The 12,933-nt window shown below is 42.0% G+C and overlaps 1 protein-coding gene across 1 annotated transcript in view; it reads left to right on the forward strand.

Annotated features, from left to right (window-relative positions):
• LOC123251702 (protein transport protein Sec24D) overlaps positions 1 to 11,545 on the forward strand; it is a 49,597-nt gene extending 38,052 nt beyond the window's left edge. Inside the window, exons 9-14 of the mRNA XM_044681011.1 lie at positions 73 to 211; positions 1,604 to 1,722; positions 3,818 to 3,997; positions 5,276 to 5,467; positions 6,231 to 6,320; positions 9,535 to 11,545. Of these exons, the coding sequence (XP_044536946.1) occupies positions 73 to 211; positions 1,604 to 1,722; positions 3,818 to 3,997; positions 5,276 to 5,467; positions 6,231 to 6,320; positions 9,535 to 9,675 (861 nt within the window). The 3' untranslated portion in view covers positions 9,676 to 11,545. The remainder of the gene's footprint in view (positions 1 to 72; positions 212 to 1,603; positions 1,723 to 3,817; positions 3,998 to 5,275; positions 5,468 to 6,230; positions 6,321 to 9,534) is intronic.
• The last annotated feature ends 1,388 nt before the right edge of the window (positions 11,546 to 12,933 follow it).

A 12,933-nucleotide genomic window follows, 5' to 3' on the forward strand; every position in this document is an offset into this window, starting at 1 on the left:
GGAGGGAGGGAGGGAGGGAGGGAACGAAGTGTGGACTACCCAGTTAAGACTGTGGCTTTTCCCTTAACACAGTGTGCAGTGCTTTACACAACCATCAGTGGCCAGAGGAGACTAAGGATTCATAACATTGGCCTGAACTGCAGCAGCCAGTTAGCTGACCTTTATAAGAGCTGTGAGACGGATGCCCTCATCAACTTCTTTGCCAAATCAGGTAAAACCTATCTCCCCCAAGGGGAACACCAGGGCTCAGGCGGTATGAGTGTTTGAAAGATACCTTTTTTTTTCTGAGATTACACTTGGGTGTGAATGCTCTCCAAGTTAAAAGGGACCAGCCTGTCTCAGTGGAGGCGGATGGATCTGGGCCTTCCATGGCACTGGGTGGCATATAAACAGCTGCCCTGGCCAGTGGGCCTACAGAGCATGGGACCTCCCCTTTCTTTCTCATTGCCTGATTGGGGATTTTCCTTCCCCAGTCTCCTTTCTTAGACTGTCCATCCACAAGTTTCTTCGTATTGAAAAAATATATATAATAATGAAGTCATTGGAAAGGCAGCCCAAGAGTGAAAGGGCGTTAGAAGCTATCTGGCTTGGAGTCAAATCCCACTTCATTTGCTTAGCAGCTGTGACCGTGGACAAATCACTGGTCCTCTCTGTGCCTTGTTCTCTAAAGGGGGCTTAGGGAGAACTAGGTAGTCGGGTGGATAGGGTGCCAGGCCTGGAATCAGGAGGACTTAGGTTCAAATCTGGCCTCAGACACTTCCTAACTATGTGACCCTTGGCAAGTCACTTAACTGCAGTTGCCTAGCCCCTTGCTGTTCTTCTGCCCTAGAACTGACACGAAGTTAGAAGATAAAGGTCTAAAAAATAAATGAATAATAAAATGAGGAGGTTGGATTGCCTCTAGGGGTCCTACCTCTAAAATCTATGATCCTTTGAACTGGTAGGAGGCCCTGCTTTGAGAGCTGCCTAGGCTACAGCATGGGGCTTGAGTCAGGAAGACTTGACTCTTAGACTTCTCTCAGATGCTTAAAAGCCATAAAACCCTGAGCAAGTGACCTAACCTTTTGGGGCCTCAGGTTCCCCCATTGTCAGAGAAAGGGCATTAAGCCACTTCAGAGTTCGGTAGTCTAGATCTGAGACAGAATATGTAGTCCTCAGGCCCCTTTCTAGCTCGAGAACCCATCAGAACCAGTGCTTCCAAAGCGCTATCTTCCAAAGCCCAAGGTTGCCAGATACCACCAGGAGGCACTGGATGAGGAGTTGGGTAGAGCTGGAGCTCAGGTGTCCATCGTATCTCCATCATTATAGTTAAAAATTGTAATTTCATCTTCTACCATCCCTGGCTTTTTGTTATTGTTAACAATTTGGGACAATTCAGGGCTCCAGTTACCAGGTCCAGGGCTCCCTCATCACCTCTCCTCTCAAGGAAATGAGCATGAGGAAGGAAGAAGAAGAGTGTAAAATCAGTCTTTTTCAGTTCAGGGATTACAGAATGCTGGTCCTTTTCCCTCAAGCTGGGCAAACTAAGTCTAAATGCTCTGGGGTGTTGTCTCTGCTGTTGAGATTTCTTCTCAAAAGCTACCATCCTTTGCTTTATTTGTAGCCTTCTCAGCGGTTCTCACGCAGCCCTTGAAGACAGTCCGGGACATCCTGGTGCATCAGACTGCTCACATGTTGGCATGTTACCGCAAGAACTGTGCCAATCCCTCAGCTGTGAGCCAGGTGAGGAGGCCCCCTTCCACTCTGGGTTCAGAGAGGCTGAACATTTGTCTGTCCAATCACCCATAAAGCACTTAGCCTTACATAACCCAAAACAGAGGTGTAGGAGGGGAGGTTTCAGTGTCTGAGACATGTCTTTAGAGTTTACATCACAGACCTGAGTTTCACAAAACATATAACCCACCAAATGGTGCTGGTGAGCATGACAGGTTCAGTGGGCATCTGCCCAAGAAAATACTGAGAGTGCCCAGAGGACTTGCTCTACCCATGGGCAAGACTTCCCAACAAGTCACTTTCCCTCTCCCCCCACCCTCCAACTCCCTTTTGCAGAGACTTGGTTATCCTTTTTTATTTTTATTTTTCAGTTACATGTAGAAACAATTTTTGACAATTGTTTTCTGACATTTTAGGATTCAGATTTTCTCTCTCCCTCCTTTCCACTCCAGTTCCCTGAGGCAGTAAATTGTCTGGTATAGGTAATACCAGTGCTTTCATGCAAAACATATTTCCACATTGCTCATATCGTGATAGAAGACACAAATCACATGCACAATAGAAATCTCACAAAGGAAATAAAGTAGAAGATGGCATGCTCTGATCCGCACTCAGACTCCAACAGTTCCTTCTTTGGTTATAGATGGCATTTTCATTATGAGTCCCTCATGGTTTACCTTGGAGACTAGCTTTGCTGCTAATGGCTTATTTAGTCCTTCACAATTGATCATTCTATAATATTTCTGTTACTGTATACACTGTTCTTCTGGTTCTGCTCACTTCACTTTGCATCAGTTCATATAAGTCTCTCCAGGTTTTTCTGAACTTAACCCATTGATTATTTTTTATGGTACAATAGTATTCCATTACAACCATATACTATGACTTATTCGTCCATTCCCCAAATGATGAACAAGCCCTCATTTTCTAATTCTTTTCCACTAAAAAGAGAGATGCTAAAAATATTTTGGTACTGGCAGGTCCTTTTCCTTTATCTCTGATCTCCTTGTGACCCAGCAGTGATATTATTGATTCACTGCTTCTCTTTTCAAACCCAGAATATACTGCTTTCCCAGAAAGAAACGATATCCTTTTGACCTTGCTCATTCACCACTGTGTCTGAGTGTTAGGTAAACTCAATATGTTGTCTAAAACTCCATACTTTTGTTCTAACAGATTTATTTCCCAGTTCCCACATCTGAACCAGATAATCCTTTGCTTCCAGAAAAGGGACTCCATGACCCCTAAGCAGCAAGGTGGGACAGCAAATAAAGTAGCATCTGGCATCAAAAACAAGTGTTCAAATCTGACCTCAGATACTAGCTGTGTGACCTTGAGCAACTCACTTAGCCCTGTTTGCCTCAGTTTCCTCAATTATAAAATGGGGATAATAATAGCATCTACCTCCTGAGAGGTTATACGGATTAAATGAGAAAAAATTATAAAGCACTTAGTACAGGGCCTGGCACCCAATAGGTTCTTAATAAGTGTTTTCCTCCCTTCTGTCCTATTTTATCTTTAGATCTGCCTATGAGGTAAAATAAACGTTTGGGTTTCTGTTGGCCAAAATTTCTATCACGGGTTAAGAACTAGACAATAGTTAACGCTTCCCAAACCCAGAGCAAAGCTAGGAGCCTAGAATGAATAGCAGAGACTCCACAATGCATTTGGCTTGAGAGGATAAGGGCATTAGAGAGTACAAAGTTCAGCACTGGAAGAGGCCTTAAGAAGCCATCAGGTCCAACTCCATCATTTTTCAGTGTTATATGGATTATATGTTATATGTTATATGTGTTCTATGGATCCTAAGGTCCAATCATTATTGCTCAGTTGTTTTCAGTCATGTCATTCGGGGTTTTCTTGGCAAAGACACTAGTGGTTTGCCATTTCCTTCTCCAGCTCATTTTACAGAAAACGTGCCTCTGAGGACAGATTTGAACTCAGATGAGATCGGGGGTATTCAGGGTGGTAAGGCCATAGACCAGATTTGAACTCAAGAAAACGAGTCTTCCCTACTTCATGCCCAGCACTCTAAGCACTGCATCACCTCGCTGCCTTTTGCAAGGTCAGGAAAGGCCGTCCGACAATGCCCTTCTCTTTTCAGCTCATCCTGCCTGATGCCATGAAGGTGTTGCCAGTGTACATGAACAGTCTGCTAAAAAATTGTGTGCTACTGAGCAGACCAGAGATCTCCATGGATGAACGAGCATACCAGCGGCAGCTGGTCATGGCGATGGCTGTGGCAGACACTCAGCTCTTTTTCTACCCACAGCTTATACCAATAGTGAGTATGCAGCACCGGCAGAAAGGAACGGCGGTGTCTGCTCTTTCCATAGTGCACTTCCGAGTTGCGTGCCCCAAAATAAGGAAGTCGGGGTCGCGGGCCCTTCCAAGCACGTTCTGGGATTTAGAGAGAGGCATGGGTATGATGATGTGTTCACCAAAGTTGAGGGATGGGGGATAAGGAAGCAGGGCGATGGGGGATATTTGGGATTTAATTTTCTTCAATAATAATTCCATGGGGTTCCTATAATTTCCTTCACTGAGTCAAAACTCCTCAACCAATTAAGTACACAGCTTAATTGAACAAATATTCATTAAGCATCTACTCTGTGCTAGGCACAGAGACAAAGCCCCAAATAAGCCCTGTGCTTAACCAAGGAGCTCACATTTTCTTAGGGCAGCAAAGGGGGACACAAATGTACACAAAAAAGGAAATACAAAGTTATTCAAAGGCATTTCAAGGATGAGACAGTTCTAATAATAACAGGAAGATATCAGGAAACGTCTGCTGTAGGAGGTGGCTCCTGGATGATCGGGCTTTGAAAGCAGCTTTCCATTAGGTTTAAAATTCCACAGACGGCCTGAAGAAGTCCAGTTCAATTGTTCAGGAGATAACAACTGCATTATATCCGTAATTACAAACATGCAAAAGTGAGTGATGGATATTTGTCACCATGTGGGTGCAAAGACCACAGAACAGGCAGGAAATCTGCCTCTATAAGACAAACACCCTGAAGGGTCATTCAAGGCCCAACGAGAGAGCGCTGCCCTTGAAACGAGATTGTACTTGATCTTGGGATAAGTATAATAACTAAAACCATAGTAAGGCACTTGAGTAATATTCAGACTTGGAGGATTTGGCCTAGGTGGGTTCAACCAAGAATGACTGAAGGAGAGATTCATTCACAACCCTAGAATTTTGGATTTGAAGGGTTGGATCATGGGTTCAAGCCAAAGTCATCTAGCCTGACTACTTCCAAGGATAGGTGAGCTCACTATTTCATGAGGAAATAAAGCTGGTTACGCTCAAATATCTTTTGGATCATTGGTTCTCAAAGGGTGGTCCAGGCTTCTCCTGGGGGTCCCTGAGATGCTTTCTGAGGACTTCCAAGGTCCAACTAGTTTCACAATAACACTAAGACATTTTGAAGCAGCAAATATAGACTGATAAAAATAAAAGCTTTTTGATAGGGGGCTTCAATCATTTTTAATTGTATAAAGGGGGTTGGAGTCCAAAAATTTGAAGAGCCATTGCTCCAAGACTGCTTTATCTCCACAGCACACCATGGATATCAAGAGTGAAACTCTCCCAGCTGCTATTCGCTGCTCTGAGGAACGTCTTTCTGAAGGAGGAGTCTTCTTACTGGCTAACGGGCTCAGGATGTTCCTCTGGCTGGGAGGAAGCACGCCACCAGAGCTGATTCAAGGAATATTTAACGTGCCCTCCTTTACACATATCAACACAGACGTAGTGAGTTTCTTTTTCCTTTGGGGTATGGTTATGGGGGGGAGAAGGGTCAGGTGAATTCAAAATAAAAGCCCTTTCAATGTTCTCTATTTAGCACCCATCTATGGATTACAGAAAGGAAAAACCAGTATCACCCATAGTTCTGTGTAAGAAATAGATTGCAATAGTTAGGCTAAGGCCTTTGCCAAGTCTGACATTATTGAAGTGGGGTGGGGGCAGAAGTGGGAGCCTCACAGTATGGAATGGCTAAAGATTTGGCCTCAGAGTCAGGAGGGCCTAGGTTCAAGTTCTGAACCCAGACCAGACTCTTCTTATTGACCTAAGGAAGTTCTTAAGACTACAAGCTGCAAAACAGTTTGCCCGTCTACATTGGTAATGCCCCCCACACACACACACATGCCTCCTGAAATCATACATCCCCTTCCATCCCACCTAGACTAGCTAGCTAGGACTCCCTAGCTACCATCCCCTTTAAATGCCTTACTGTGATTGATGTCAACCTGGCACACCAACCTCTCAAAGCATTTCCCAGCAGTCTTGAAGGAAGCTAGAGATCATTATATTTAGGTTTTTCCCCCAACAGATAATTGTCCATTTCCATGGAGAATAAGAGTGGCAGATAGGAATACAGTTTTAATTAAAATGAACAACAATTTAATTATCCATTTCAGAAGTCTAATCCATCTGTTTCACTACCAACTAGGAAGAGACACAATCCTTTCAAGTAGGCTCACTTGATCCTTAAATTTGAATTCTCTCCATGTAGACATCACTGCCTGAGGTGGGGAGTCCATACTCTCAGAAACTCAGACTGATCATGAGTAACATCCAACAGAAGAAGCCATATTCGATGAAAGTAAGTGATCAGATTTCCTCATTCTTTAAGTATAACTTTTGAGCAAAAGTTTACTAATCAGCAAACCAATCAAAACACCAAAAAACCTGACAATATTTGTAGTGTTCTACACTGGGGGACTGCAATCTCTTCCTCTGCAAAAGCGTCTTCTAACTCTACCTGGCCAGGTTTGTTCTTTGTAACTCTGCAATATTCGTTTTTTATTGGTTTCTGGTTGTTTTCTCCACTGTGAGAAAATGGGAGAGGAATTATGGGGATTTAACATAGCTCCTGCACTTTTAGAATGTGGTCTTTGGAAGAAGCCATTATTTATAATTTAAAAAAAAAAAACAACACCTCTCCAAGTCTCTCCAGCTACCTACCTGTCATCACCTAAGTGCAAACAGAAGAGAGATTGTAGTACCATTAAGTACATGAAGTTCTCCATCATGGTCTTGGAACAAACTGACAAAGTTAACACATCTAAAAAAGAAAGACTTTTCCATAAATCGAGCCACCAAGGCTCAGGCCTTCTCTCCCTTCCTGCAGTGCCCACTCTGACTTCTTTAGAACACAAGGACATTGTTTTTCAGTGGATCCACACTTTTAAGTGTCCCAGTACCCTGGTGACTCCTGTTTGTCAGTTTCCTCAAATGTAGTACCAAACAGTAGAGCTGAACTGTCCCTTCCATTGCTCTAGATACCAAATGTATTTTTAAACTGATTTTTCTTGATATTTTCCCCCATGTTCCTCCTCCTTCCCCTCTCGGAGAGACACTTCTTGTAACAAATACTTTTTTAAATAAGGGGGGGATTATTAAAAATTCAACAAAACCAACAAATAGTGGGAAAATATATTATATACAATATTCCATACTCAAGTACCACCACCTTCCTGCACCTGTACAAGTCCTGTTCTGTCTCTTCCTCAGGGCCAGACTTGTTCTTTGTAATGTTACAACATTCATTTTTCAGGTGTTTGTGGTGGAATGGTCACCTTCTTATTAAGGGGAGCTAACAGTACATGAGCTCCATTGCTCTCCATATCACATTTGGCTTCTATCAACCCCCCAGCTAATTAAAAGCTTTGAGGTTGGGGGCAGCTGGGTAGCTCAGTGGAATGAGAGTCAGGCCTAGAGACGGGAGGTTCTAGGTTCAAATCTGGCCTCGGCCACTTCTCAGCTGTGTGACCCTGGGCAAGTCACTTGACCCCCATTGCCTAGCCCTTACCACTCTTCTGCCTTGGAGCCAATACACAGTATTGACTCCAAGACGGAAGGTGAGGGTTTAAAAAAAAAAAAAAAAGCTTTGAGGTTTTGGAGGGGGGGTTAGAGAAAATGCCATCAAGCCCTTTCTTCCCCATCTTGTCCTTGGGTAGCTGATTAAACCAAATTCAGGGGCAGCTTGATGGGGCAATGACTAGAGGGCTAGGTCTGCAGGCAAGAAGATCTAAATTTAAGTTTGACCGTAGGCACTTACTACTTGTGATTGGGGGGGGGGGGGGGGGTTGCAATCACTTAACCTCAGTTTCCTCACCTGTAAGATAAGGGCAACAGCACCTACCTCACAAATCAAATGATATATTTGTAAAGCACTTAATACTTGGCACATGGTAAATGTTCAAAGCCTTTAGAATCACTAGAAATCACTAACAAAATCACTCTGACCAAAACTGCTTGGAAAACTGGAAAACAGTCTAGCAGAGACTAAACATAGCCCAACATCTCATACCATATGTCACGAAAAGGTCAAAATGGGTACACAGTTTAGACAGAAAAGTGTTATCATAAGCAAATTAGGGAAGTATGGAAAGATTTACCTGTCAGATCTATGGATAAGGGAAGAATTTATGACCAAACAAGAGATAAGAGGATCACAGGAGGTAAAATGGTTAATTTTGATTACATGAAATTAAAAAAGTTTTGCACAAGCAAAACCACTGCAGCAAAAAATTTGAACGAAAGCAAGAAACTAGGGGAAAATTTTTTACAGCTTGATAAAGGTTCAATTTCTCATACACACACACACACACACACACACACACACACACACACACACGTGTATATATATATATATATATATATGAGACTGAGCCCAAATGATAAAAAAATAAAAGCCATTCCCCAATTGTTGAATGGCCAAAGGATATAAACAGGTGGTTCTTAGAACTCAAAGCTATCAGGTCATATGGGAAAATGTGCCAAATCACTAATCGAGTAATGTAAATTAAAACAACTCTGAGGTAACATCTCATGTATCAGAATGGCTATCTGACAGAAAAGGAAACTGACAAATGCCAGAGGAAAGGCAGAAACAGAGGATTGCACTGTTGGTGCTGTGAAGTGGTCCGACCAAAACATTCTCCAGTTGGAGCAATCCCCAACTCCACCACCAGTGCCCCCTCCCCTATTTATGGTAGAAGCAGGACCAGCAGCTCGAGTTTGATGAGAAAGGAATAGAGGGAGCAGATCCCGAGCAATATTCTAATGATGAATAAACTGTAAGAGACTTGGCTATTCTGATGAGATACAGTGAACCAAGACAAATCCACACCTGTGATGAAAAATACCATCCAACTCCAGAGAAAGAAGCGATGAGCTCTTGAGTGCAATCTGCACAATTTTTTCACTTCAATTGTTTTTTTTTCTTTTTTTTGGCAACGTGGCAAATATAGAAATAAGTTTTCCATGACTTCAGATGTGTGATAGATATCAAACTGCTTGCTTTCTCAGTAGGTGAGAGAGGGGCTCAAGAGATAGAGAGAATTTGGAATTCAGAATGTTAAAAAATTAATAAATGACCAAAAAAATGGAATTCAAAAATTAAGATATAATAGAAAACATAAAGACATTTCCTTCCTATTTGATTTCATCTTGTTAGAATAGTAAGATCTCAGGTTTGGAAAGAAAAGCACAGGTTGGAACAGGAAAGAAAAAAGAAACAAGAGTTGAGCCATGAAAATGGGGTAGGAAGAACATGTCCAGCAAGGTGAAATTCTAGTGTAATGGTTTCCACCTCTACAGGCTCACCTGTTTTCTAGGCGTCACAGGCAATTAGGCCTTTCCGTCTCTCCTGCATGCATGGCAATAAAATTAAGCCAGCATGTTCCCCAGTTCCCTTTAAATCATCAGGTTTACCATTTTTGAAACTCTAATCACCATTTCCGGGAGGGGGGGCTATTTTTGAGCTTACAATGTGCCCAAGCCCTCTGATGACAGGACATTTCTTTTTCCAGCTTACGATCGTGAAGCAGCGAGAGCAGCCAGAGATAGCTTTCCGACAGTTCCTTGTGGAAGACAAAGGTCTTTACGGAGGAGCATCTTACGTGGATTTCCTTTGCTGCGTCCACAAAGAGATCTGCCAGCTGCTGAGCTAAAAGAAACTGGCCTCTTCATCCTTTGGCATTTCCCTTTCTCTAAGGGGATGATTTCCCTTGATCACTGTCCTGAAGGATGCCTTGCATTGGGCTTTCCCCAAGGCTTCCTTTCTGTACAGTTTCTGATGTCTGAACCTACATTGCTCATCTTCTCTCTCTAGCGGCCTACAGAACTACAGAACAGGTATCCAGCCGAAGACGAACAAGCTGGTCAGCCCTGAAATATAAGGAAAGCCCCTATTTCTGACAGCAAAATTTTTAAAACTCTATCTAAGTCTATGCATTTCATGAGGCAGAGTTTACAAGACTCATTCTCAGTTCTTTCTTTTCTTCTCTAGTCCTATAAATTATAAAGATGTATAGATGTACGGAGGGAGAGGAGACCCTGGTGCCTTTCCCACTGATGATATATAGGAAGAAACCACCTTCATTTTTATATGGTACTTAATTTTGTAAAAGACTTATTTTTCCATTTCAAACTCATTTTTTCCATTCAGTGGCGAATATTTACATAGCCAGTAGAGAATCTTGCACCCATTCAGCAACTTTTCAGAATTTCATATTGTGAGTCGAACTTTTTTTCCCCGTTCCTTATTTTGTCCAAAATTTGTCAATGTTCTTACTGGTTCTTTGTATAATTTTGAAAGTTTCTACCTGTATGTAAAGAGATCTTAACTGATAGAGATGAATCGCTTCATAAGTCTTATCCATCAAATATAGGCAAGATTAAACATTTTCTCAAAGGTAAAATACGCGTTGGGATGTAGAAAACAAGCAAGAGAGCAGCTGCCTGGCAAAGTGAATAGAGCTGGCTTTGGACTAGCTGTGTGTGACCAAGACTCTCAAGTAATTAAGAAGGTGCAGACCAGCACTACTAGAGGAATTTTCTCCCTGGAACTGCCTCAAACAATGAAATCACAGAGCAAAAGAAAAGGCAAAGAAAGAAACTCAAAAGTTATTTGGATGGGCAGACTTATGAAAGAATGTGCTAGTCTTTTCTTACAGAGCAGTAAGGGTCTATAATGAAAACAAACTCTTCCTTAAAAAGCTGTTTTTCTTAAATTCTATCAACAATTTTTTAAAAATCCATCAAAGTCAAAAAACACTCATTATTAACAATAGGGTTTGTTACTCCACCTGTTTTCCCCCAGGCCTACCATTTTTTATCCAGAGTTAAAGGATTTACTCTTGGAACCTAACTGCCCCCTCTGCCCCACTTGGAGCCAGGATTCTATATTAACTGGCTTGACCAAGGTGCAGGGGCTATCTTCACCCCACTCATGTTTATTGGATACATGTGGATGAGAGACTTCTGCCAACCTGCCTCCCAGATAATGTGGATGGAGCTCTGCTAACCCTGAGGGAGCAGTCACAAATTGGGTCTACCCCACATTCCATGAAGAACCATTTAAACTTCCATTGCACATCTTGTTTTGAAGGTACTTGATTTTAATCATTAAGATCTTCTGAAAACACATTTTATCCAAACTCCAGTGGGAGAATCAAGTTGCCTTCAGTTACTCCTTTGATGCTCACATCTCCTACTTGTTCCTGGACTGCAGCCCTTGTAACACCTCAGGCATCTGCACTGCCTTCCTGTTTTGGGGTGCTGTGGCTGATGTTAATAGGAACATGGGCTGCCTCTCTACCACCCTAACACAAGGCAGCTTCCTCCTTGCGGTAACCCATCCCAACTCAAGCCAGCCACAGAGAATAAGCCTTAACAGGTACTTGTTTAACTAAGGAGAGAAAAACATTTGTTGTGTTAAGTGCAATTCATTATGTACTAAAACCTAAGGATTTTTACCAGCAGTTTAAAACATAACCAAAATGAAATGAAATGAAATTTTATTAAAACATTTTCATCATATGTTTGTGCCCTTTTTTGGTGAAAAAACTTTTCTGTATATATTTTCCTGTTCTTTGATCTTTTAGGTCCCTGGGATTAACATCTTTACTTACTTAACTGAAAATTACAAGTGTCCTTTTGGCATACTTTCACGTCATCATCTCATTTGGTTCTCATAACAACCCCTTGAAATAAGAAATATAAAAACAGGATTATTCTCATTTTATGGATACACAAATGAAGGATCAGAAAGACTGAATAAGTCACTGATGCCCAAAGATTATGCCTATTACGGAGAACTGGGACTTGAATACAGATCCTTTTGACTCCAAATATAATATTTTTTTCTGTACCACACTTATTGCTCCCCTAAATCAAGCCACCAAAATTTTGATTGGTGTTTAACTTGACTAATATGAAAAATAAGGCTTAAAGGGGAGAAAGATCAAAGAACTCCGGCTTATTGTCAAAATATAAACTGCTTTACTATTTCCATGCCCCTCTGACAGACTAATATGCATTTCAAATTCTGGGGTGTCATTATGGAAGAACTAAGGAAGCAACACAGTTTCCTGAGTCATGTTTCCTGAATGTTCTCTATTCTGTACCTGAATCTTCATTTCCTTCGAGTTTAAAATTACTACCGTCTACGTTGGAAAGATATAGTCTAGTTTCCAAGAGTCAATGTGGTATAAAAGTTAAAGAACAGGTCGCCAAGGCAAAGAGATGTGGGTTCAACAGAGGCCTCGACACCGTGGATTTAGGGGTAGAAGGTACCTCGAGGCTAGTTTATCTAATCATTTTCATGAAGCAAGTATTTATTAAGCACTGCCAACATGCCAGGCACTGGGATGCACCATACACAGAGCGAAACCAATACCTAACCTCAAGAAAGTTATATTCAGATAAGGAGTCATGGAGATAAACACCATACAAGCTACGAACCAGGTAGATGGAAAATATCCTCCCTCAGAGGGAAAAGCAGTGGCTGCTGGATGGACTGGGAAACACCTCCTGTGAAAGACATCCCTAGAGCTGAGCCGGGATTGTCTGAGGCAGGGAGAAGGGCTGGCACCTGGCATGGGGCAAGTGGGAGATGGAGCATCCTGTGTTTGGAACAGCAAGTACGCCTAAATGGCTGCACCAGAGGGCATGGAGGGGAGGAACATGGAAGACTGGGCTTTAAAATGCCAAGTTTATATCTGACCCTAGAGGTGATGAGGTCACTGGAGTTTATTATAGACTTGAAAGAGGCAGGGGCAAGTGCTAGTCAGGCTTATGCTTTAGAAAGATCACTTTGCCAACTGTGAAGAGGCTGGATTAGAGTAGGGAAAGAATTGAAAAAAGATTTGTTTCTAATTTTTTTTCTTAATCCTTACTGTCTTAGTAACAACTCTAAGAGAGAAAGA

Source organism: Gracilinanus agilis, chromosome 6 (assembly GCF_016433145.1).
Source record: "Gracilinanus agilis isolate LMUSP501 chromosome 6, AgileGrace, whole genome shotgun sequence".
Classification (NCBI taxonomy): Eukaryota; Metazoa; Chordata; class Mammalia; order Didelphimorphia; family Didelphidae; genus Gracilinanus; species Gracilinanus agilis.